We start from the raw sequence: 22,146 nt of genomic DNA on the forward strand, positions 1-22,146 counted from the left end.
AGGTACTGGAGATTGAACCCATGACCTTATGCATGCTAAGCATGCACTCTACCACTGAGCTATACCCTCCCCACCTCTCCACCTCTCCCCAGGGGTCTTCCTGTTTGCCCAGCAATCCCACCAGTTCAGTCCTGTCTCAGGGCCTTTGCGTGTGCTGCCCTCTGCCCAGGTCTCTGCATGGCTGGCCTCTGACCATTCAGTCTTCTCTCAGAGGCCTTTTCTGACCACACCATCTGGAGAGCCACCCCTTAGTTGCCACATCTTATTTTATTTTTCATAGCTCTTCTCTTGACCTAAGTTCTCACATGTACTTATCTGTTTAGGTGATTGTCTTCCCCAGAAGAATGTCAGCCCCTGGGGAACAGGAACCCTATCTGTCTTTCTTGGTGTTTGTCCCGGCATTTAGCACAGTGCCTGGCGTGTAGTAGGTGCTCGGTAAATATTTGTTGAATAAATGAATCATTAATGGGACCTCAGCCTTCCTGAGTGCTGCCGCTTCCTCTTGGCAGGAAGCCCTGCTTTTGCTTCAGTGCGATTCCTCCACCCTTCCTCCAGCTTCCTCTCTGCCCACCTGCGCTGGGTGCTGGGCCTCCCACCTGCCGTCCCCTGCCCTGGAGACACCACCGTCTCCTGAGGAGCCGGCTCCAGGGCTGAGTGCTGTGTGGGTGGGTGGGGCTGGCTCACCATGGTCCCCTTCATTGCACCCAGGGCTTAGAAGCTGGAAAGCTGGGGTTCCAGCTCTGGCTTCCCTCAGGGGCCTGGCTGGGCAGCTCACTTCCCCTCTGGGGAATCTCACTCCCCCTAAGTGGAAAATAGGATCAGAAATCTCAAACTCTCAGAGAGGTGAGGGTTTAGGTGAATGGAAAGTACTTTGTAAAATAACTTGTGACACGCATGTTAGTCCTTGTCATTCACTTCGTGTGGCACTTGCAGCAGGCCCCCAACACTATGGAGAGTAGAGCTTGCTCTGGGGCTTCCAAGAAGGCTTCCCCACAGTGGGGACTTGGGCATGGGCCCTTCGGTTTATTGATGGAGCACCTCTGTGTGTCAGCCTCTGTACTGCACGCAGGTCGATCAGCCCTGGTCCCTGCCTTTAAGGAAGTGAGCCTAGGGAGATGTATACAGGATGACAGGGCACAGTGACCCATGCAGTGATGGGGAAGAAAGCATAGGGAACTGTGGAGGCCTGAAGGTGAGGGTAGGGCAGCTAAATCATCCTGGAATCAGGGAAGACTTCCTGAAACAGGTGACATTTAATCTGGATACTGAAAGATGAACAGGGGTTATCAAGGCAGGCAAGAACATTCATGTACAGGGACCAGCATAAATAGAGGCGTGAGTTTAGGGTGGGAGGGAAAGTCTGACTGCAGGGCCTCTGGTCTCTCAACATGAGCTGAGGTCCTGGAGTGCTCAGAGACAATGGACACAGAGGATGCTGTGTCCAGGCCTGGGGTGGCTCACCTATGCCCTTTGCTGGGGTGAAGGTGGGGGGTGGATTTGAGAGCTCCTGCGAAAGGAGCTGGGAGCACTCAGAATTTCTTAGCCTCTACCACTTCTGGGGCCTCCTGGGTATGGAGCTGCTGCTGGCAATTTTGAGAGCCCGGGGCTGGGAGTCTTAGTCTCTTCATCTATAAAATGGGCAAATGCATGACAAGAATATCTGCCCAGGTTACAGTGCAGACCCAAGGAAGCTGAACCTACACACCCATTGGGCAAATCAACAGATGCAGGAAACTTGAATTCATTTTACCATTAGGGCAGATTTAGTGGCCAGGAAGCTCACTCTGCATCTACTTCCCATGTGACCTTGGGCAAGACCCTGTCCTCTTGGGGCCTCAGCCTCCTCATCTATACAGTAAGGAAGGCTGCATGAGACAGCCCCCTGGGGTTCACTCCAGCCTTGCTGCGGAAATGTCATTCCAGTCATGCCACGACTGCTGTGGGACCCTGGGGTTCAACCTCCTCCTCATTCTCGTCCTCAGCTTGTCCTTGTGAAAATGGGCTCATGTCCTGCCTGGGGCCCAGGTAAGTGTCCTAGAAGAGCCTAGCTCCCCACACTTGCTCATGTATTGTGATGAGGGCCTATTTTGAGGACTCCTTGGTGGTAACAAACCCACAAGCTGGTGGTGTTGCCACGGCAACGCCTCCCATTTCAGTAGCTTTTATTTTTTAATGTGTCAGAAGATGGGGGTTGAGAAAGCAGGTCGATGGGTCCTCAGCAATCACCTCCAGAGTCCTGGTTGCAGTTCCAGAGTCTCAGGAACACTGCATCTAAGAGTCTTACTTCCTTGACCTCACCTTGCAAGACCATACCCTACTTCATGCAAACCAGATACTGGAGAACCCTGGCCTCTGGAGTAGCCCAAGGAGGGGCTTGTAGTCTCTTTAGGGAGCTCTTTTGTGGATAAAAATTCAGTAGTAGATTCTAGCTGAGCACAGGAGACCCAAGTTGTTAGGACTTCAGATGTCAGCTAATCCAACCCAAACCCCTAATTGAGTGTCAGTGGAGAAACAGACCTAGTGAGGGGAGGAGGAGGCCGAGGCCCACAGTCCCAGCACAGAGCGTCCTGGCAGGGAGCCAGGCATCCTGAGTATCCCTGGGACCTGGGGCCTCCTCCTCCCCTCTGGGCCCAGATGCGGCATCCTTGGGACTGGGGATGTGAGTAGGGTGACTTCCCCACTCAAGGAGCCCCTACAGGCTCTCACATCTCTGCCACCTCGTTGGCGTCTGTCTAGCTCTCTAATAGATGTGCCAGGCACTGTTTGCTCCTTGTCCATAAAGTGTTTGGATTCCTCCCAATAATCCTAGATCATAACTAAGGTGGACGCTGAGTCTCAGACAAGGGTAGTGACTTTCAGGGTATCATAGCTGGTAGGAGTCAGAGCCAGAGTTTGAATCCCAAGTCTACTGACGCCAGTGCTTCCGTTCCAAGGCAGGGCAGCAGTTGTTATACCCATTATACAGGAGAGGAAACTGAGGCTCATTGGGTAATTACCTCGCATTCACGCAGGTCTTTACTTTTTATGATGCTCTTGCTTATACATTATCTCACTTAATTCTCACAAGAATCTGGCGAGGTAGGTATTAACCCCACTGGACAGTTGAGGAAACTGAGGCTTATACCGAAAGTGACTCACCAAGGCTGTACTTCCTGGAGCCCAGTTTCTCCTGATGCTCAGCCTCCTGTCCTCTGCACCCTCTCCAGGCCAGCGCACCCCCTCCCCAGATGCCAGTAGCAAAGGAGGGTGGAGCAGGCAGTGTGGGCCATCCAGAGGCCTGACCAGGGCTGTCATGCGTGCTCCAGCCTCCCCGTGGCGGGAGGTCACAGGATCAGAGGGTCCTCTTGTCCCTCCCTCTAGCTTATTACCCCAAGTTATTTTTCTGCAGAGCTCCCCTCGCTGACTGACCTTTCATCTTCTCCCTCCGTGGAACTTAAGCTCCCTCACAGGTGAGACTTGACCTGCTGCATTCACGGATGTTTCCCCAGTGGCTAGGACAGTGCTCAGCACTTGTAAGTGCTCCAGGCTTCAAGTCTGGTCCTCGTCTCCCCCCACCTCCTCCAGGAGGCCACTCTTGGCTACTTGAATCCTTTCCATCTTTCCTGTTCTTGGCTTCAGTTTTGGGTAAATGGGTACCCGCACTCCTGGCTCATTGAGCATTCTAGGTTTGGGCCGGCCTCTTCGTAACTCCCTCAGAGTCTCTGTTCCAGCAGTTGTCCCCAACCCCGGCCTACTTTCCTCCTCTTCGCCACCCAGCTCTTGTCTTCTTGGCCCTGCTGAGGCCTCACCGCCTCCTTGGAGCCTCCCCTGCCACTACCCCCGCTCTGCTCCCCCTGCTCCTCACACGCAGGGTCATGGCCACACACATGTTGAAAAGCTGTGTTTGCTCCTCAGTTCCCCTTCCCACTCTGGTCAGTGGTGGAAGCCCTGACAAGTGCTGATCTCCTAACCGGCGCAGTCACCTAGCAATTCTGGGTGTACCTTACATGCATTGTTGTTTTCATTTAATTTTCCCCAGTCACCCTGTGAGGTGGGATTATCATCCTCACTTTACAGATGAGAAGCTAAAACTGAGATATGCTAAGTGACTTGCCCAAGGTCACAGAGCCATACAGGGGCAAGGCTGGCCCAGGACCCTTTCTCATACTGCGGGGACTGGAGCTCAGACCCTGCCCGCTCAGGAGGGTGTGAGAGGGAGCCCAGGAAACCCTGGGTTCACCAGTCCTGGGTACAGCCTCCCTGGGCCCTCTGCTATTGGGCGGGGAGGTGTTACACACCCATCCATACCCCCAGCCCTGGCCTGGGCCCTGGGACTGAGGGTGTTTAGCCCCGAGGGGAGCTTTGGCTGAGATCTTGCAGAAGCTTCTCGACTTGTGGGAGCACAGGGGTGGGGGTTCACGTTCCTTTAACAGCCAGTCTACAGGAGACTGTCCCCACGAGACTTGGGACATGGTTTGGGGCAGAGCAGGCAGCTCTCCCTTCACCAGGAGTGTGTTCCTGAAGTCTGGGTGTAGACTGGCTTGTGTAGTGGGGACCAGCCCTCAATAGCTTGGCATCATGGAAATGGTGATGGACTCAGAGCCCAAACACCTGCCTTGAGACCTGGCTCCCCTTCCCTGCCCTCAAGCAAGTGGTTTAACCTCTTTTGGCCTCACCTTGCCTCGGTTTCCACCTCTGTGAAACGGGGTTGCCCATCCCTGCTGTGTCTATCTTCCCGGGGAGTGCAGAGGGACAGTGAACCCTCATACAGATGTTGGGGAGGGGAGGGGATTCCTCTCTGGGGGTAAGAGTACTACTCTGGGCCTCTCTGGCAGCTCCACCCTACCCTGCCCTCCCAAATCTAGGAGCACACGAGGTGTGTAAAATAAATGGTGGAATCGTTGGTGCCCTGGAATAGCTATTTGAATTGGCTATTAGGAACTTTTCTTCATAGAACAAGTCAAGTTACTCTATGACCTATCTCGTCTCCCTCCAGGAGTTAGGGACTCATGCTCAAGGAGGGCAAGAGAGGCCCGCTCCCCGCTGCCTACCTTGCCTCCAGGGTCCTCAGGAATGAGGCTGGGGGCTTTCCTGTCAGGCAGCTGAGTCTAACTTGGGCATCCAGGCCTTAAGCTGCCTCTGGGGCTGATGGGTTTGTTCATTCATGCAGTAAACCTCTGTGAGCTCCTTCTCTCACAGATCTGGCCTGGCTCTGGCCACATGGATGAATCAGGTACCAACCCTGGCACCCAGGAGATGCTGGCAGAGGAGGAGGGCCAAGTAAATAGACACTGGCTGCAGTGGGGCTGGTGCGGAGAGGGTGTGCAGAGAATGTAGCATGCCCTTGGAGGCGGGGAAAGGGTGGTGAGGGAGCAGACTGGAGCAAAGACTTGGCCAGGTGCTGAGGCTCCCTGCCGGCCCCACCCGGGACTTGAGGACAGTCAGGCTGGGTATGATGGCAGTGGCAGTGGTGCCATCTGATTGCAGCATTGGCATCCAAACCAGCTTCTGCTGGACCCCTCCCAGCCATAGCCAGGGCAGAGGAGATGCTCACAACTGAGGGGTGAGGGCGGGCAATGACCTGGGGGTGCCTAGCTGCATCCTCCCTTTCCATCTGCCAGGCAGCTGTACCAGGGCTGTTGCAAGGTGGTGGGCCCCTACGTGGTGTCCTCAGGAGGGTGGACACCAGAGTCTGAGCAGTCAAAGAGCTCATAGAATTCATCCTCCTCACCCCCATTATAGATGGGGAAACCAGAGCCCAGAGAGGTGAAGTGACTTGGCCAGGATAACACAGGAGTCAGTGGTACAACTGGGACTGGAAGCCCAAAGCCTGCTGCCACTTAACTCACTTCACAGGATGCCTGCTCCTGGTCTGCCCCTGTGGAGGAGAACAGGCCATTCATTTTCTCATGTCCCCTCCCAACCTTCCCCTGCTTTTCTGTAGAGAGAAGAGAGAAGAAAGTTCGGAGGACCTACAGCATAGGGGTTAAACAGCAGCCCTGGAAGTTAGGCCTGAATTGAGTCCAACTCAGCCACCCTCTAGCTGAGTGACCTTGGCCATGTCACTTCCCCGGGCCTTTATCACCATCAACATGAAAGTGATGATGCCAGACTCACAGGGCTGATGAGGAGCCAGGGTGCCTGTGGAATGCTCTGGAGGCCCCACAGCTGCCTGGGCCATGTGGGTTGCCTACCTGTCACCCAGCCCTGCAGAGAGACAGCTGGGAGTGGGGGGCTGAGGGACAGCCAGAGCAGAGACCTGCTATTCCTCTCACTCAGCATACCTTTCTGAGTGTTGGCTCTGGGCTGGACCCTGGCAGACCACCGGGAACCCAGACGTGGATCAGACCCAGGCCCTTGGGCAGCTCCCATGGTGACGGGAGAGGGGACTGGTAATCAGGTGGTATAGGGTGAGGGGCTGTGGGAGCCCTGTGGGAAGCCTCCATTCCTCCCTTATTTCTCTGCTCTGCTGGCCTCTGCTGGCTTCACCAACTGACAGGTTCTCTCCTGGTGGGTGGGGGGAGTGTAAGATGGCACCTGCTGCTTACACGCTTGCATGGGACTTAGGGTTGGTGATTCCAGAGAAGGACAGACGACCACTCTCCAAGGTCTTGCCCTGTCTGGGTTTTGAAAGATGAGCTGCCTTATCTCATTGTCAGGGGGTCATCAGGTAGGCAAGGCAAGGAGCGGCTTTGTAGGCAGATGTTTCTTAGACTAGATATTAGGTGCCCAGGAGGCTTCTGCTGGGCCTGGGGTTCAGCATCATGGACAGGCCAGCTCCCAGGGCTGGGCTCTGTGCTCAGCCAGGTCGGGGTGGTGTGAAGGGAGAGTGGGCCCGAGTGGGCCCAGGCCTCAGGGACGCACAGTGGCAGCTCCCTCCCAGCTGCCCGCCCGCCTACAGGAACACCCAGCCCTCATCAGTGGACTTTGTGTTTCCCACTTGGTTGCAGAAGGGGTTGTGGGCGGGAGTTGGGATGAGGCAGGTGAGGACAGGCAGGGGAGTGCGGGAAAGCCTGGCTCTGGCCTACCTGCCGACCTGACCTGCCACTGTGTTGCTTGTACGAAGCCCTCCTTCTGCCTGGTTAATAGGGAGATGGTTGAACAAGATGGTCTGCAGTTCCTGCCACCTTGACTGTATGTAACTGTGAGAGATCTGTAATAAGCTTAGCACACAGGTTTGGATTAGGAAACAGGGAAGAAGTTTTAGGTCTTTTCAGTTGTTCTGATGGGGAATATGTCACCAATGTGGAATTACTGTGTGCACCCTGTCCCCCGCAAAGCGGAGAACGACATGTAGTGAGTGTGACTGGTTGGTTGGCCCTGACCCAAAGCCAGGGGCTGGACAGCGAGCCCTTTCCTCAAGCATTCTTCGGGGCCTGTTTGCAGTAGGAAGTGATCAAGTCATGCCCTCCCCTCCATTGCCTTTCTTCCCTGCCCCGTGGAAGGTGGAGGCCCCCAGCTCCTCCCTGTACACCCCCCACTCCAAACTTGCCATACCTGACACTTTGGACTGAGTGTGTTCGTAAAATGCAGACTTCGATTCAGTAGCTCCTGGCTGGGGCTCCAGGCCGTGCATTCATAAGCAGCTCCCAGACCTGACTTTGAGCAGGAAGGTGCCGGAGTATATTCTGTCTTCTCTCGAGCCAGGGCACCCAGCCTGCCCCAGACCCGGTGCGGGGACCCGCCTGCCATGGTCCTTTCTTCCCTCCCTCCTGCACAGCTCCGGAGGCAGAGCCAGGGGATAACTTGGCGGGCCGACCCTTAGATTTGGGGTTCAGGCCTGTGAGGCTTGGCCTCACTTCCCTCCCCACTGTACTCACCCAGTGCACTCTCCCTGCTGCTGAGCACGGGCCACCCTTGGACCTGCTGTGTCCTGTGGGCAGAGGTCTTTGCATTCGGCACTTGCTGTGCCCTAAGCAGAGGGCAGGAATCCTGGGTTCCAGCTCTGGCTGTATCACCTCCTGCTTGGGCAACCAGTGCTCCTCTCCTCAGCTTCCCCAGTGGTTCTGTTGGGCTACACTAGATGACCCCAGAGGGCCCTCAGTCTCCAGGGTGGGATGTTGGGAAAGTGTGGAGGTGGAAAGGGCTATGATGGTAGGATATTCGCATAGAGGGCAAACGAGCAGTTTGGCCCAACCTCTGGAGTGCCTCTGTGGCCCAGCCTCTTCCTTCGCTTTTGTGAGTTCACATCCTGCCACTTCCACTCCAGTTATGCCTGTGGTGTGTCAGATGCTACTGAGCACCCAGTATGTGCTGTGCCCTGGGGATGTGGCAGTGCGCCTGGGAGGTCTCACCTGGGGTCACATGGTGAGTGGAATCAAGGTTTGTACTGGGATCTGACTCTTCTGCCGTACTAAGCCCCTTCCCTCTGCTCCATTAGACCAGGCGAGGGCGACAGGACTGCTGTGTCTCCCTTGAGGCCTGGCATTATCCACATGCCTCCTGAAAGTTAAAGGAATTGTCAGCTTTCAGCAGATGAAGGTTGTGTCCCTTTCTAAACTCTGCTGTGACCTTGCCGCTCTACAGAGTTTGAAGAAATAAAAAGGCTTGAGTGTAAGCCCATAAACCCCTCTCCTTCCTACTTCCGCAGTAGGTCGGGGTGAAAGGTCAGAAGGCCCTCAAGGACCAGATTGTGACTCAGTGAGGAGCCTTGCAGAGTGGGTGGTGTGAAGGGATGTTTGACCAGCACACAGTTGGCACTTGGTAAAGCTGTGTTGAGTGAAGGGCACGTAGTTGGAGCTCAGTAGCTGTTGGGCTGGAAGGGGCACACTCCCTCAGTCCAGCTGCCAGAAAACTGGGGTCTGGATCAGGAATGTGGCCCATGCTCTTCCCCAGTGCTGCCTCTCCTGCAGCCACCAGGCTTTCTGGTCCCTCCACCCTTCAGCCATGGGAATCAGGGCATCATCCTGGGGACACAGCCACAGAGCCAATTAAGTGGGCACATCTTGTCCTAACTTATAGGCTCGGCACTTGCTTGGTAGCAAATGTAATTGCAGCCATCAGTGTCCCAGGCTGCCCTAAGCTCCCTGACCACTGAGTCCTTTGGGGAAGCAATGATTCCTGGCTGGTTCCTCTCTGGGCCCCAGCTTTGGGCACTGAGATGAAGCTGAAGGTGTGAGTCCTCTGAAGGTGGTAGTGGTGGTGCTGGGGGTAGGGACAAGAGGGCTCAGCTGCCTAGGAAAGGATATCAGTCCTGGAGGTAAAGGGGTGGGGGTGGGCCAGGGATTGGGGGTGCCCAAAGTACACTTGGAGGGGAAAAAAACATTGCAAATTGGATGTTGAACCTCTGTCCTTGGCCTCACAGACACAGATAGCAAAAGTTAAATATTTGTACTAGATCCAGTTAAAGGATAAAGAGAGGAGTCTGATTGGGGTGGAGGGGAGTGGAAAGAACTGGCAACTGTGGCGAGCCTCCCCCCACCTCTTTGGATACCCTATATGGTCTCCAAAATTACTCTTTGAGAGGGACGTCATTCCTGTTGGGTATAAACATAGCAACTGGGGCACAGGGAAACAAAGCATGTGAACAGCCCAGAATTACAAAGCTCTTGTGAGGTAGGGCTGGGATGTGAGCCTGGGTCTGCCTAATTTTGTGGACCATGCTCCTCTCACATCTAGGAAGGTACCTCTGGGAGGTGGGTTGGTGTTGGGGACTCTGAAGCTGGAGGGAAGGTGGCAACAGGCTGATAGCTCCCCTCTGTCACAGGCACTGGCTCCAGCATCCTCTCCGCCCTCCAGGACCTCTTCTCCATCACTTGGCTCAATAGGTCCCAAGTTGAAAAGCAGCTACAGGTCATCTCGGTGCTACAGTGGGTCCTGTCTTTCCTCGTGCTGGGTAAGCTGGGGCTTAGAGGGCGAGGGCAGGCAAGGGCCACCTCCCCAACAGAGGTGGGAGCAGAATCTCTGCTCTGCAGGGGTGAGGGATAAACACATCCTCCCACTTACCATCTTTTGGGTCCCCGATCAAGTGCTCTACCCCACGCATGCATGAGATTCAGTGGGAGGTGATGGTATGGTTCCAGTTTTACGGATGGAAAGCCCAAGTCTCAGAGAAGGTAAGTAACTTGTCCAAATTCACACAGATTTGAATCCAGGTCCATAGGACCCCCAAAGCCTGTGCTTTTCCCTCGTGCCACCCTGAAACATTTTCCAGCAGATGGTATGGTCCTGGGATTGAGTTCCGACTACCACGGAGAAGCTTGACCACTTAACACAGGTTCCTTGGATTTCTGAAAGTTACTTTCCTCGTTTCAGATAGAGAAAATGCTCCCTACTTCACATGGCTTTTGTGGGGATTGGAGATCAGGAATAAGAGCACACAGCCCAGGGCCAGGTCATGGTGGGCCCCCAGGATAGAGGAGCTGCTGCTGGGAAGGCCTTCAGAGCCCCCTCCCAGGCCTCACCCACCTTCTGCTTGACACGGTCCCCAGCTGCTTCACATGGCCTGTTCAGTGCTTCTCCCGTCTGTCTCTCAGCACCTCCCACGTCACTGCAGGTCCAGGTTGGTGCCCCAACTCCCTGGGTGGCCATCCAGCCAGGGTCAGGTCACCGTGGGCTGTCTGGGAGGAGGAAAGGCCCCTTGCCTGGGACAGCCCTGCTCTCCCAGGAGCCTCTCCTCTCTCCCAGGCCCACGTCCTCAGCATAAGTGGCTTCCCCAGCACGTCAGGGCAGATAAACCTGCTGCAGAGCATCCCACAGGACATTCCAGGGCCTGTGGGTGCATCCCTCTGGGCAGCCCCCTCTTCAGGATGGTCCAGGCTGATGGGGATTGCCAGAAGCTATTGTGTCAGCCCTGAGCCTTGTCCTCCCAGGAGGCACACAGTTTCCAGGGCGGCAGCTGCCCCCCTTCCCTTGGCAGGGTAGAGAGCAGGGATGGGGTGCTATTTATCGAGCCCTCTCAGTGGACCAGGCACTCGATGTGTCTTTCCTTGATTTCCCACTTCACGGGTGAGGAGGTGGAGACTCGCGAGGCTCTGTGACTCTCTGAGACAGTGAAGATCATTAAGGGGCAGAGTTAAGAATTACATGGAAGCCCAGAGCACTCACCAGGGAGCCCAGCTGACTAGGGAGCGCAGAATTAGTGGTCCTGGTCTGAAATAGCCAGTCTTCCCCTTGTGGCCCAAGAGTGGGTTTTAGGGTTGGGGGAGTCCATGAACTTCTAAAATTAGATGCAAAATTATATGTGAAAGTATATGCACATTTTTCTGGGGTGAGGGGCAATTGCTGTCCTCTTATTTTTACAGAAACACGTGGCCTCAACAGGATAAAGAAACCCTGCTCTGAGGAACAGAGTGAACTAAACTAACTTCCTCAACTCAAACCCCCAACTTGGCTTTTTTTTTTTTTAGAGTCCTGGACTAGAGAGCACAATGTAACCCCTCCATTTTCAGAGGAAGCAGGGGCCCAGTGAAGGGCAGAGTCACATGAGAAAGAAGTAATAGGACCAGAACAAGACCCCATGGACTCCAGCCTCCAGGCCCCGGCCTAGTCTGCTGCGCCAGCTCCCTTAGTCCCTGCTTGCACCTGGAAGCCACCCCTACCCGCCACACTGTCTTAGTGGGTCCAAGCTTGGCTGAGGGGGAGCTGAGCGGCTGGCTGGTAGAACCCCACCCCATGCAGCAAGCAGAAGGGGCTGGCCCCGAGCTGTGGGTTAACAATTGATCAAGCCCAGCCACAGCCCAGAAACTGGCCCAGCATCTTCCCAACACCCTTGTGTAGGTGGGAGCCAAGCCTAGTTGGACAGGCAGGTCTGCTGAGCTGCTGCTAATTATTGTCCCGAGCAGCCCCAGCCACTCCCTCCCACTTTTCCCCAACCAGATTTACTGGCAAGGGCTTACCTGGTGTTGCAAAGGCCGCTGTGGCCCCATCAGCATCCCTATGAAACAGAGTGACTCACCACCATTTTTGTGCCATGGATCCCCCTGGCATCCTGGTAAAGGCTATAAACCTTTCTCAGTGGTTTTAAATGTGTAATACATCAAAGGAAATCAATGATATTAAAATATAAATATGCACGGATTAAGAAATCAAATTAGACATAGATTGACACGTGTGCTTTTTAAAATTATTACATTAAATAAAAAGATCCAGTAGCAGACATAGTCATTACCAGAATTCGTAAGTGGTGGAGAAAATGATTTTTCAAGATATATGGAAACACCTTTGTTTTCTATTGTTGTCACCGTCAACAGGTACCACTAGGACTACTGCGATCTGGTACGTTCCTAAACAAAGGAAGCAGTATATATTCATAAGAGATAGGTGAAGATGAGGATACCATTTTTCCCCATTCAAGTCCATGGATTTCTAGTTTGGACACTTATCGTTGTGTTAAGTCCTCTTCATCCATCATCTCATGTAATCTTCTTGACGCCCTGTTGGAAATTGAGGCTCATGGATGGGCCATGTGTGTGGCCAGCGAGCGGCAGGGCCCCAGCTTCAGGAAGAGCACCTCCAGGCTCTTCACAGCCCCAATGCTGCCTCCTTGCCACTGAGCAGCCACAGGCTGCCCCGCTGGTGGGCCTCGGGGAGCAGAGTTTTGAATCACAAGCTGGACCCTGATGTGTGGGGAGGGGTGATTGTGAAGGTGGTCCTGAGCCTTCCACATTTGGAGACACAAGCTGTTGGCATCTCATGGCCCCATTGGAGTTGGTTCCTGCTGCAGCCCCCCAACCTCTGAGGAGGGAGCAGGGAGCACATTGTTTAGAGGCCCGGGATTAGACTTTGAGAAAGGAAGGTTGTTTGGTGGGTTTAGTTCATTTTTTGCTCAATAAACCTTTGCTGTGTTGGTTGCCAGGGCTGGAGAAGTTCATCTGACCTGGTTCCAGCTCCTAGGGAGCTCAGGGGCTGAAAGACTGTCTGATGGAAGGAGTCTGAAGGGGGAGACAGAAAGCAAGACAGATGCTAGGGGCTGTGGACATACAGGGGCTGGAGGAGTGAGCCCGCCAGCTGAGGGGGACTAGAATGCAGTCTCTGAATCCTCAGTCAGTTCTCTTTTCTTCCTTCCAGACTGCATTAGCACCAGAGTGAGGACAGTCGGTAGGGATTCCCACCTTCCTGGAGAGCCCAGATATCTAGGCAGTGGGTCCTGGGGCTCAGCCTCCTCTGGTCTCTCTACCCATCAGCAGAGTAAGGGGTTTGATAGCAGTTAGGTACCCAGCCTACTCAGACCCTAGCCTGAACCTCAGGGCCCCACCTAGGCCCACCTGGAGCATCCATCTAGCCTCTGAAGGCACTTAGATACCTGTGGGGTCTAGGGGACTAGAGTGACCTTTATTTGAGGCCTAAAAACAGGGACCAGAGGCAGACTGTTCAACAATATGAGTGACTTTGTAAATTCACCAAGCTGCCTCAAGTACTTCACAGTTTGCCTTTAACAAAGTTTTGTGGGTTGCAAATCTGCCCTAGAGACTCATTTTCCCTATCTGTGATGTCCCACTCATAAGTGTGAAAACTGGACACCTGGCCACTCTGTGTCACTGCCCCTCCCAAGAGAGTTGTACCACTTTTAGCTGCCTTAGAGGGAGGCTGGCTCAGAAGCCTAGAACAGGACTGGATTGTGAATGACAAGGGACTGCCATTTTCCTGCCTTTTGACTCATGGGGAGTCTGTGTCTGGCTCTCCCCTCTCCCTCGGGAAACCAGAAGAGGCTGAGCACAGTGGGGAGAAGAGAGCGTGGAATCCAGAGCCAGGCAGCCCCAGAGCACCATGACCAGTGCAGCGCCCAGCAGAGGGTGGGCCTGCAACACGGGCTGACTTCTCTCGTGGGCTATGGGGGGGGATGCTGGACTGAGGCCATGCTTCTACCAAGCATGAGGACCTGTTGCCCCAGTGCTGTGCTGAGTGATAGGAAGCAAAGAAGATGTGGCCTCCTAGGTGGAGAATTCAGAGGTGAGAGATCCCTGTGGGAGGATGGTATACTGGAGAACAGTTCTTGAAGAGATGAGGTCTGAGCTAGGCCTGAAGGTTGGGTAAAAGTTGGAAAGATAGAAACCCTGATGAGGGCTTCTGTGCCAGTTTATTCAGCCTCATGGCCAGCAGGCCCAGAATGAAGGGACCACTGGAAGCTGGCCCCAGAGGGTCTTCTAGATGTCTTACTGGGGGGTTGAGAGAGGAGCTGCCTGGTGCTCCTCCTGGGGCAGGAATCCCACTCTCTCAGATCCCTCTAGGGGCAATCTGGGGGTTGTAATTTTTGGTCAGCTTCTAAAATCTAAAATTATGGGCTTAATGATCAGACTTTAGTTTGAGTCCTGGCTCTGCCTATTGGATGACCTTAAGCAAGTTACCACCTCCTAGAGCCTCAGTGTTCTCATCTCTGAAATGGGATAAACGCCACCATGCCTCTCACTTGAGCCAGTGACTCAGCCCAAGTCTTGAGAGGCAGAGGCCCTTGGTAGGTCCCTCCCCTTGTCCACAGTAACTATGCTGGGCACTAGGGTGGGGAGAATATGCAAGGAGGGGGCAGAAAGGACGGCTCTAAGGACAGCTTCACAAGCAGCTGATGTCCACGTTCTCCGGCATTGCTGTCCAGACATGGAGCCCACGTGCCTCTCGATGCCAGGACAGCCCGTCAGAGTCTAGGAAATGAGGCTTGTGTCCCTGTGAGCCTCCTGTGCCTGCAGGCTCTCTCTGCCCGTGTCCCCAGCTGTGCCTAGCTCAGTGCCACAGTAAACACTCACTCGGTTGCTCAGTGAGCCTTTGTTCGGGGTGGGAGACTGAAGCCCACCTGGGGAGGACAGGCCTGACCTGGGACCATCTGCCTCCCCACCAGGAGTGACCTGCAGCATCCTCCTCGTGTACACATTCTGCACTGATTGCTGGCTCATCTCCGTGCTGTACTTCACCTGGTTGGTGTTTGACTGGAACACGCCCAAGAAAGGTCAGAGCATGGATTACCTTGCCCCCAGCCCCTCACCCTCGTGTCACTCCCTCCTGTACCGGCTGAAGTTCCTCATTGTGGGTACTGCCCCTTTTAAATTAGCACATACTATGTGAAAAGCACTGGGCTAAGCCAGGGTGTAGTTTTGGATGAAGGGGTTATAGTGCCTCAAAAGTCACCATCCTGGTCCTCGCTGGAGCTCCCACTCAATCCAGGGTTTGCATAACATGAGGGAATGAACGTTGAAAGGGGCCCAGGAGGAAGAGGGGAGGATGCTGCATAGGGTGGTGGTCACCTAATTCAGGAGTTCACACTGGCTCTGCCCAGACGTCACCCTCCCCCACTCCTACTCCTTCCCAACACTGTGTTTTGTACCTTGGAAGGTGGCAGGAGGTCACAGTGGGTCCGAAACTGGGCTGTGTGGTGCTACTTTCGAGACTACTTTCCCATCCAGGTAAAGATTTGTGGGTGTTATCTTGGGAAGGTGGGAATGGATGGGAAATCTGAATTCAAGCCTTAACGACAATTCAAGCCATTCACAGTGACTACGTGTGCTGTGTTGAACCATGTTACATCTCCCATTATGAGCGTCTGTTGGTAATTTACCCCATTTTATGCAAGATTTAAGGCAATTTATAATGCTATTTATAATGCTATACCAGGTAAAAAGAAAAATCAAGACCTAGGGGGTAAATATTAGTGTTTTATTCTTAAGGGTCACAAAATTGCAGTGATTGCGCTTCATGATCATCTCTGAACTTCCTGGCAGCCAAGGCAAAAAGGGAAATATGATAGTCATTTGTTCTCATTTTGGGAAGGGAAGAAGCTTGCTAGCTTCTTAGGGAAACAAGACGTGTTCTAGCATTTGGAACTACAAGATGTTTCAGACACAGATCCTGAGTGATGTAAGGAGCAGGTATAATAGCAGATATTATGATCAGTGCTTGTCTGTTTTCAGTGAATATTAAAGGCATTACTTAAAATGGAGGTGATTTATCAAGAGCAGTACTAATGTAGTCCAAGTTCATCTGGCCAGAACCAAGGATAACAATAGATGTGAGGGGTTTTCTTTCCTTCTGAAGCTCTTATAGAAATACTGCTTCTCTCAGCCAGTTGTGGGTGGGTCGCTGGGGTCATGGCCCTGGGGATTAGGGCCCAGAAAATTTGGTGAGCAGTGACTGAAGAGTGAGACCCTAATTGCTGAAGTGCTTGGGGAAGGCTTCTGGAGGCGCTGCTCCTAGAACTCTGTCCGGAAGATAAGTAGCACTAAAGGGGTGGGGAAAACAAGGAGAGCCTAGGCAGCTGAGTTTGAGAAGCCTGGAGGGTGGAAGATGGTTAGGAGGTGGAGGAGAGAGGGAGGATCTCCATTTATTGGGAGCCTTCTGGGAGTCAGCACCTTTCCCCAAGGAGTCTCCTTTAACCCTCCCAGCATCCTGTAAGATGGGTATTCATTTGTCCCATTTTTATAAAAGAGGAAACTGAAGGTCAGAGAGTAACATAGCTGAATGAGACTAATAGGGGATTGAGTCAAGATTCCAGTTGCTGTCTGGCCTCAAAGCCTGGGCTCCTCTCAGCATAGCATGCTGCCTCCCCATGTGGCAGAGCTGTGGGAAATAAGCTTGGACTGATTCTCAGGCTTCCATCAGGCTTGGAGGACAGAGGCAGGAAGAGCCCAGTCTGACTCCGGGTGAGGCTGGGTCAGTTTAGACCAAGTTGATCCCTGGGTTTCCTTCCTCCTGCATCATTGGCCGCTCTGGGACCCCCACACTGGTCTTAGCACCTATCTTTTCTGGGGCCAACCTCAAGGGCCTGACAAGATGAAGGGTGGCCTGGACTGGCTTTCCATCTCATCTCTGCTGGGCCCCCTGCCTGTGGTCTGCAAGCTAGGTTGGCAAGGCAGAGGCATCTGGGCCCTGGTGCCTGTGGGCGACGCTGGTGGATTGTGGATAATTCTGGCAGAATCCTGAAGGTTTTTCCTGCAGGGGAAAGACCTGTCTGGCCAGCTCACTCAGCAACCCAGCCCCGGCACACCCTAGCTGCTAAGGTAACCCAGCAGAAATCATTGGGGTCTGAAGAGCAGAGGCAGTGTGTGTGAGTTTGAAAGTGTGCATGATGCAGGGTGGTGTATGATTGCTGTTGTGAGTCACTGACTGAGACATCCTGGCATGCTGCCTGGAGGAGGTGGCTGGGTAACCCTACATTTCTCTGCTGCACTCGGTATTGTGGGGGCGGCTCCAGGGCCAGCTCCCTCTGCCCACGCCAGCCTGAGCCCAGTTTTCCCAGGACCTTTGGGGAAAACCCCGTCTCTTTGGCTGCAAGGAATCCAAGGCTGTTGTTTGTGGGAGGACATTGCATCATGGGATCCAACCCTCTCATCTTGGAGGTGCGGAAATGGCATCCCAAAGAGGGGCAAGGACTGGTCCGGGTTGCGTAGTGACTCCACGCCAGTGCTAGGACTAGAATCCAGGCCCCAGATTCTTTCCCACTGAATGCCTACTGTCTGTTTCTCTGCGAGAGATTCAATCCTGGATTTCCACCCCCAGACTTCGCCTTTCTCCCCCTCTCTGCTTTACTGTTGGAGACCTGGGTTCAGATCCTGCTCTGTCACTCTATTCACTGTTGCTCCCCATGTAGTGCTGGACTCTCTGCTGGGCGTGGGGTCCCAGAAGAGTCTGCCCGGGTCCCCACCCTTGGGTGGGCTCACTGTCTAATGGATCCTGCTAGACTTGTCTTTTTTCCCCCAGTACTGTGGGCACACACTTTCTCAAGCTCACTGAGCCTCATTACTTCACATGTAAAGTGGAGCTCTTCATATGATAAAAAGTGGGAAATGATGGTTGCGTGTGAGGGCTGATGGACTCTGTTCTCTCTGCTGGGGCGCTTACACGGCCTGCCCCTCAGGAAGCCTCTCGAGGCTGACAGCTTCCTCCTCCCAGAACAGGATGACCTGACGACCAGCGGTTGGAGCCAGGACAGGCAGGTGCCCTTCTCCACTGATCTCTGTCCTTCCCAGAGAACCAAAACAAAACCCATTGCCTCTTATCTCACCTCTGTTCCAAGAATTCAGCTGGGAGTTGGAGCCACAGGACACATGTGAGCTGGCTCCTGGGCACCAGGCCCAAAACCAAGCCGGGCCTGAGGCAAGCCAGGCATTATGCCTCAACCTGGGCTCTGCTCTTGCCTGCTGGCGGCCTTGGCCAAGCCCCTGCCCCTCAGGGCCTCAGGCTCCTCTTCTGTGCAGGGAGGGTTTGGCCTTGTGACCTGACGTCAGGGCTGATGTTCTGTGGAGCCCTGTGCGACCCTCCTGCCCCTCCCCCCTTTCCCAGCCTCTTACCAATGGTTGTGGAAGGGTCTCTAGCTGGACCCACCTACCCATACTTCCCCACCCTCCTCCTAGTGAGGCTCTTTACCACCAGAGCAGCTCAGCTGGCCCAGAGAGCATCCCCCCTCCCAGCAGAGATGGGGCTCCTGTGTTCGCAGCAGCGACCAGGACCACTGGCTGCCTGGAAGAGGAGTGGGCAGTGCCCGGGTCACCTCTCCCTGAGGGACAGGCAGTGTCGTGGGAGAGACTCGGAAAGCCTCTCTGAGCTTAGAATCATCTATCTGTCCCTCTGCCTCATTTCACAGATGGACCAGCTGAGGCAGAGAGGAAGGACTGTCCCAAGGCTGCAAAGCAAGTCAGTGGCAGGGCTGGTACAGAAACCAAGACTGTCTGCTTCAGGGCCCGTGTTCTCACTCCGTTCCTCTGCCACCAGCGTGCCCCACTGTGTAAGCTTAGTCAAGTCTCTTCTCTTCTCTGGCTCTGAGTTTCCTCCTCTGTATGGTGCCAGGCTCTCTGAGCACCTTGCTTACCCTGGGAGGCAGGGAGTGAGGAGTGACTTGCTAGGAATGTGTCCTAGGCTCATGTCAGCCAGCAGGCCAGGCCCAGGCAGCCCCTTGGGCTGAGACTTTGCCATGGGGAACAGTCAGGGGACTGGAGAGCGGGTGTGTCAACAGAGCCTTCATCAGCATGTCCTTCCTCCTCCCTCCAGAAATGGACACTCTGTCCCCCCGGGGAGAGGGGAGTGTGGCAAGAAGACTCATCAAAGCTGTATCAGATGCCTGTACTTTTCTGGGTGTACTGCACCTGGGGCCTTCAACCTGCCCGTCATTTAACCAAAAGTCCTACGGGATAGAGGCTTGGGGGAGGAGGGAAATGATTTAAAGAGCCAGCCAGGGTCCCACCAGGTGGCATGTCTACATCCCAGGCCCAGGGAAAAGCACAGCTGGCGGGCCTAGTCTCGAGGTTGGGGGTGACTTGCTGTGATCTCCAGGGAAGCAGCAGCTCCTTTCTCTAGGCCTCAGTCTTCACCTTGTAATCAAAGGAATGGCCCAGATCTGCCTCTTCCAGCCCATCCTGTGTTCAGGGCTCTCAGCCCCAGCTGTCAGCTCATGAACAACCTTCCAATGTGGTACAGGCTGCCTCTGCTCTTCCCTCAACATCCTCCTCCTCCATGGAAACTGGCCCAAGATGCTTTTTCGTTCTGGCTTTTTTAAAAACAATAATTCATTTGTTTGTTTGCTGTGGGGGAGGTTTAAGTAGGTTTATGTATTTATTTTTTTTTTTAATGGAGGTCAGGGGATTGAACCCAGGACTGTGTGTGTGCTAAGCACACACTCTACCATTAAGCTATACCTCCCCCCCCCCCACCATTCTGGCTTTACTGAGCTCAGATCTGCTTTCTGAGGCAAAACCCCAGAACAACCACCTTGCAAAGCTCATGTAAAGCTGGGCTCCCTTTAGACCCCCTTGTGCCCACCCCCACCAGCCCTGGATTCAGCTGCCACTGTTAGCATTTACGTGGCGGCCAGCTAAGGATTGGTTGGGGTTTTGAGCTGCTTTAATCTGCTCGCCAAAGGGAGAAAGAGTACAAATGTCCCAAGCAACAGGGTGACACTCAGGGGGTCTTGCTCACACTCAGACACACTGGCCGTGACAGAGCCAGGGGTGGTGCCAACCACCCACGCTCCCACCCACTTCTGTCCTCTGTCACCCGAAGACTCAGGTGTCAGTTTCCTGACCTCTCACACCGCCTCCCCCGAAACTGAGCATGAGCTCCTGCCCTCAGCCAGGACGTTCCCAAAGCTGGAGGCATAGAAAACCCAGGCTCCTGACACTCTGCTGGTGGCCAGGGGCTTGGCTCCCAGCTGGCATCGGTGGGGGGACATGGGTACTTTGAAGCACAGCAGGTGGGAATGTCATCAGTGCCACCTCTCCAGGGGCAGCGCAGCCCAGCAGACCACAATGGCCATAGACCCAGGCACTGTATTCTAGCAGTTTGTCTCAAGAAAACAGTCCGATGCGAAGATAGAAATCAGGTATTTATGGAAGCATTATTTCCAAAGGAAATTTTGGAAGCTTTTTAAAGGCCCATCAGTCAGGGTTTGATGACAATTCTGTTACATGTTGCACAGCCATGAGACGACACGCTACTGAGGGATTCTGATAAAGGAAAATAGCTATGATATGCTTGGTAGGTAATTATATAAAAATGATATCAACCATATGACCTCAGTTTTGTGGTTTTTAAAAAAGAACATGAGAGTCAGAAAAAAACTCATGTCAGTGGTTTATCTGGATGGAGGTAGGACTTTCGTGCTTTTGATTTTCTTCCTACTTTTCTGTATTATTTTAATTCTCTGGTTATTCACTATTTTTCTTAACAGAAAAAAGTGATGTTTTCTGAACACGATGCCCATAGCTCTCCATCCCTCTCCTCACCCTCCACCTGCATTGTGTTCCCTATAATGCTGGGTGGGTGCCTCTTGTTGCTCAGGGATAAGGGAAACTTGGCGCCATCTACCCCACCCTTCATGCCACCAGTTCCAGGGCAGGGGGTGTGCCCTGAGAAAGCTAATCATCCTTTAGAGCATCCTAGGACAGCTTTGTTGGTAGCACCGCAGGTCAGCTGCCCCAGCTTTATAGCTGACCTCTCTGCCCCTACTGCGGCCGGTACAAGGGCTGTGTGGCTTGTCCTTGTCCTTCCTGCATTTGAGGCTGAGCTGAGTCTGGCTGCCTGGAAAGAAGTTTCCATTCAGGCCAGCTGCGCTGTCCCTTCTCTGGCCAAAGTAAGGGATTTGGACTTTACCCCGACGGAAACAGGACATCCCTCTTTATCTGAGAGTGAGGGGTTGCATTGGGGTTTTAGAGCAGTCGCTCTGGCTGTGGGAAGCTGGGCCCAGAGGTGGGGAATGCAGTAGGCTGGCAGAGTGCAGTTAGGAGGACCTGGTGTGTTTGGTTGGAGAAACAAGGGGAATGAGGGTGAAAGTTTCCCACCCGCTTCCCAGGAACTCACAGTCCAAATGGTGACTGCGAAGTACCCGGCACTGTGGCACCAGTGATGAGAGTCTGAGGTCAGCGTGCGAGAGTCACTCCAGTCCTTCAGGCCGAGGGTCTCAGGGGGCATGTCACACCTAGTCCCTCCCCTCCCTCTGGTACCCAGTACCCCTCTCCTGGCCAGTTCCTCTGACCCGAGGTCTTCCCTGCAGCTGGTGAAGACACACAACCTGCTGACCACCAGGAACTACATCTTTGGCTACCACCCCCACGGCATCATGGGCCTGGGTGCCTTCTGCAACTTCAGCACGGAGGCCACAGAAGTGAGCAAGAAGTTCCCTGGCATCAGGCCCTACCTGGCCACGCTGGCCGGCAACTTCCGGATTCCAGTGCTAAGGGAGTACCTGATGTCTGGAGGTGAGAATCCGCCTCTGCCCGCCCCTGCCCAAGCCTCTCTGTTGGCCAGGAAGCCAATCCACAGGGCCCCAGTGGCTGGTCCCGTGTGGAGAGATGCAGGCTGCCACAGGCATGGTGGGTCAGGGCTGAGTGGGAGAGATGTTTGTATGATCTTTATTTAGGTTTTTATCCGAGATAACATCTTTCCTAGAAAGCCTTCTCTGACCCCTTTTCTGGGCATCCCCAGCCCCTGTGCTGTGCTCTGCACAACCTGATCGTTGTCCATGACTAGTTATCCGCCCACCTTGATCCCCACCAGCCTGACTCACTGGCATTCCCCAGCACCTGGTACCAGCCAGCCAGAATTAGGACCTCAGGGAATGTTTGCCAAATGGATGGGTTCCCGAAACAACCTTGTGTCACTATCCCCGTTTTACAGATATTAGTTGAGGCTCAGAGAAAGGCATAGCTTATGCAGGGCCATACTTCTAGATGGCTGGGTTAGGTCTGGGGCCCAAGTCCAGGGCTCCTTCTGTCTATACTGTGTGCAGGGGATGGGGAGTACATCCATGGGCAG

At 54.0% G+C, this 22,146-nt stretch overlaps 1 protein-coding gene across 3 annotated transcripts in view; it reads left to right on the forward strand.

The window, feature by feature from the left end:
• The window catches only part of DGAT2 (diacylglycerol O-acyltransferase 2), a 29,124-nt gene that overhangs the window by 3,694 nt on the left and 3,284 nt on the right, over window positions 1-22,146 (forward strand). For 2 of the 3 annotated variants that reach the window (XM_032489419.1, XM_032489418.1), the window contains exons 2-6: window positions 9,686-9,814; window positions 14,750-14,857; window positions 15,241-15,311; window positions 18,485-18,625; window positions 21,386-21,590. In XM_032489419.1, coding sequence (XP_032345310.1) covers window positions 9,686-9,814; window positions 14,750-14,857; window positions 15,241-15,311; window positions 18,485-18,625; window positions 21,386-21,590 — 654 coding nt within the window. The remainder of the gene's footprint in view (window positions 1-9,685; window positions 9,815-14,749; window positions 14,858-15,240; window positions 15,312-18,484; window positions 18,626-21,385; window positions 21,591-22,146) is intronic. The other variant, XM_006173302.3, reaches the window with a different exon arrangement.

Source organism: Camelus ferus, chromosome 10 (assembly GCF_009834535.1).
Source record: "Camelus ferus isolate YT-003-E chromosome 10, BCGSAC_Cfer_1.0, whole genome shotgun sequence".
Classification (NCBI taxonomy): domain Eukaryota; kingdom Metazoa; phylum Chordata; class Mammalia; order Artiodactyla; family Camelidae; genus Camelus; species Camelus ferus.